The sequence below is a fragment of the Protomyctophum bolini genome, assembly GCF_963924005.1.
Source record: "Protomyctophum bolini genome assembly, chromosome: 1".
Classification (NCBI taxonomy): Eukaryota; Metazoa; Chordata; class Actinopteri; order Myctophiformes; family Myctophidae; genus Protomyctophum; species Protomyctophum bolini.
The window spans coordinates 27,138,707-27,142,101 of NC_137862.1; the positions used below are offsets into that span (position 1 = coordinate 27,138,707).

At 42.9% G+C, this 3,395-nt stretch overlaps 1 protein-coding gene across 2 annotated transcripts in view; it reads right to left on the reverse strand.

The window, feature by feature from the left end:
- tcf12 (transcription factor 12) overlaps positions 1–3,395 on the reverse strand; it is a 139,724-nt gene that overhangs the window by 107,146 nt on the left and 29,183 nt on the right. For both annotated transcript variants that reach the window (XM_080759483.1, XM_080759484.1), the window contains 2 exons: positions 2,849–2,944; positions 701–803 (listed from right to left, as the gene is read on the reverse strand). In XM_080759483.1, the coding sequence (XP_080615609.1) occupies positions 701–803; positions 2,849–2,944 (199 nt within the window). The remainder of the gene's footprint in view (positions 1–700; positions 804–2,848; positions 2,945–3,395) is intronic.

A 3,395-nucleotide genomic window follows, 5' to 3' on the forward strand; every position in this document is an offset into this window, starting at 1 on the left:
ATAGTTTTAATTGTCGTAAAAACGTATCATTCATCTATAATGTCTTGTCTTTCGGTGATCCGTGTTCTTTCTTATCTAAGTCCGATTCACATGTGCCTGAATAAGAGACAGGGCTTCGAATTGTATTCCGGAAAAACTGGTCTTTTTGTCGACTCAAACTACGACAAAGTAATGTTCGTCGACGAAAACTAAATGGAAACTAACTGAAAACCAAGATGTGATGACTAAAACTAAGACTAAATATACAATTTCGTCAACAAAAGAAAACAGTAAAAGATCCAGTAAAAGACAAGTTGTTTGACACTTGGTTGCATGCTGAAAATAGCAGATCTACAATCTCACAATCTCACAACGCGACACGTTGTGAGCTTGTAGATCTGCTATTCTGCTATTTACGACGGCATCAAGGCTCGCCAAAACACATTTTAGTCGACAAAATCAAGTGTGGATTTAGTCGATGGAAAGCTATACTGATGGAGTGACTCTACCCTGGGGGAGGGTCAGCCGCCGACCCCCACACACACACACACACACACACACACACTCACACCTCATCACAGAGAGTGAGAGAGATAGATGTCTTTCCGCTACCAAGGGGCATGTGTGTGTGTGTGTGTGTGTGTGTGTGTGTGTGTGTGTCTGTGTGTGTGTGCGTGCGTGCGTGAGTGTGTGTGTGATTGCGAGGCCTACACCTACTTACCCATTATGCCGGAGTTGATGAAAGGTGTCGGGGACAGTCCTTCGTGGGCCACTAATCGACTGTCACTCAAGTGATCAGCGTAATGAGGGCTGTCTGCCAAACCCTGAGGGACAGAAATCACAACATTAAGCCCATCACGAGGACACCTCACTAATTGAGTGCTATGACACTCCTCTTAATTGGTGATCTGGTGAACTATACCACATAATGGCACGGAAAAAAGAAATATTAAGCAAATGGTTGATTTGACACAGAATATCTATTGACTGCACTGAAATGACTCCGCTAAACTACTCGAACCAACATTTAAAATAATAAAAATTATTAGGAAGAAAACCCGGACTGGATCCGTGGATCAGGATCCAGATCTTCAAATAGTAAGTTAATATTTAAAAAATAAAACAGTTTTGGTGATGCTCTATATTGTCTGAATCAACTTTGTTTGCGATGGTTTACGTACTAAAAAATAGTGACTTTGAGAGCTGTTTCAGCGTACAATGTACAAGTCAATGAGGAGCATATTTTGAATGATCAATTTCTAATCTTTTTCCGTGTCCACATTTGGACAAGGTATGGCATGGCAAGGTAATATACACGACCCCAAACCTCTACAAAAGTGGTCTTATACCCTTTAAGCACCTTTTTTTTTAATTTAAATTTTATTTGCCATCTCATAGCAAATACGTAATGATAAAAAAAGTTTTGAAAAAAATTGATAGAAAGGAAGAAACAGACTAGAAGCTTCCTTCTAGTCCCCGAAGGTACCTGCGGATTCAAAGAAATTGCCTCTTCTCCTTCCCGTGGCTTAACAGGCTCCTTTTCATGACACTTATCAGCTTCTAGGGGCTTATAGGTCTAACCATCGGTCACAGCATGGTTTTGGAGAACTCAGGGTCCCCCCCTCGCCATAAAAAGACACACTCTGTTGCCGTGCTAATCCCAGAGCCCTGCGAAAATCCCCCCACCACACACGTCAAAAAATGCATCTCCCCCAAAGTACATTAAAAGCCTGATTTATACATAGTTCACGCGGCGGTTATCGTGCACCTGAAAATAGCCGATCTACAAGCGCAAGACGCGTCGCATCCAAGACGGGCCGTGCGCTTGTAGATTGGCTATTTTCGGTATATGAATCAGGCATAACTCCCATCCAGAGGGACCGGCGAGCAGCAACCGAGCAGGTGGGCTTTGCATTTTCTATAGAGTTATTTTCTCCCAACTCATATTCCCTTTGCATTCAACATATACAGTACAAAAAAGAAGTAAATCTTATTATCCATCTTCATTTTTTTCTGTGAGAGAGAGGGAGGGCGATGATGGAGTAATTTCAAAGGCGGCGGAGTGTTGGGAATGCGTGGAGAGGAATCCTCAGAGATTCCCTTATTGTGTCTCTGCCAGGGCCGCACACGCTGTTAATCACACCGCCAACAGGCCCAATAATAACAGCCCTCTGCGAGATGCTCTGGCGAGCAAGCACGCGCATGCAGGTGTGTGCGGCCCGTGCGCACACACACACGCACGCACGCACGCACGCACGCACGCACGCACGCACGCGCACGCACACACACACACACACACACACACACACACACACACACACACACACACACAGCAGGCAAAAGAATAAAATAAACAATAGAAATGGAACCACCTCTCTCTCTTCCATTGGAAACTCAACCAGGAGAGCGTACGTCCACATACTAACGTTAACCCGTTCGGGAACCCCTTTTGCTGTTTTAAGCATTATGTTATACTTTAGCTATTGGGAAATAGCAGATCTACAAGCTCATAGCGCGGCACCAAGTGCTGCATTTTTAGCTGGTAGATCTGCTTTTTTTATTTTATCGTGAATAAATGTGGCGCAAATCTTTGAATATAATATATTCTTTCAGAGGGAATGTTTTTAACTCAAATCTTTGCTTCTGGGGGGGTCCCTGGAACTACATATTTTCAGATGGGGGTCGCCAGCCAATTACATATATTTTTGGATGTCCTTGACATGAAAATGTTTGAGAACGAAACATGGGATTTTCTGAAAACTGTTTAGAAGGCATTTGTATAATCTGTTCACAGGTCAAAAGGGCTCAAAGCTAAAAATGACACTTTCTTTTGCTAGAGGTTTTGGGGTTGTTTGTATACTGTAGTTACCTTGTCATGATGTAACTTCCTGTCCATTTTCCTATTTGAATTAGGATGGTGATGATGAAGATCCGGACTGGATCCGTCGTGGATCTGGATGCGGATCTTTGAAATGGCAAAAAATCAACATGGAGTTGACATCTTCGAAACATTAAAATATATATTAAAAATAAAACACACACACACACACACACACACACACACACACACACACACACACACACACACACACACACACACACACACACACACACACACACACACACACACACACACACACACACACACACACACACACACACACACACACACATACAGTGCTATGTTGAATTTAGTAATATTACACTTTGACAGGATCCTCTTTTTTTTCTTTTCTTTTTGCATTAATTTGTATTAATGTATGTGACTGATAATAAAAAATGTGCGGTTTGAGACCTGTTTCACACAATGTATAATGAGGAGGAGACCATTTGGGCATCATCGACATCAACAGAGCGACTACCATCATGACCGGTCCGGGTCCGGGGACCCCCAGGGGTCCTTGAGGGAGTGCCAG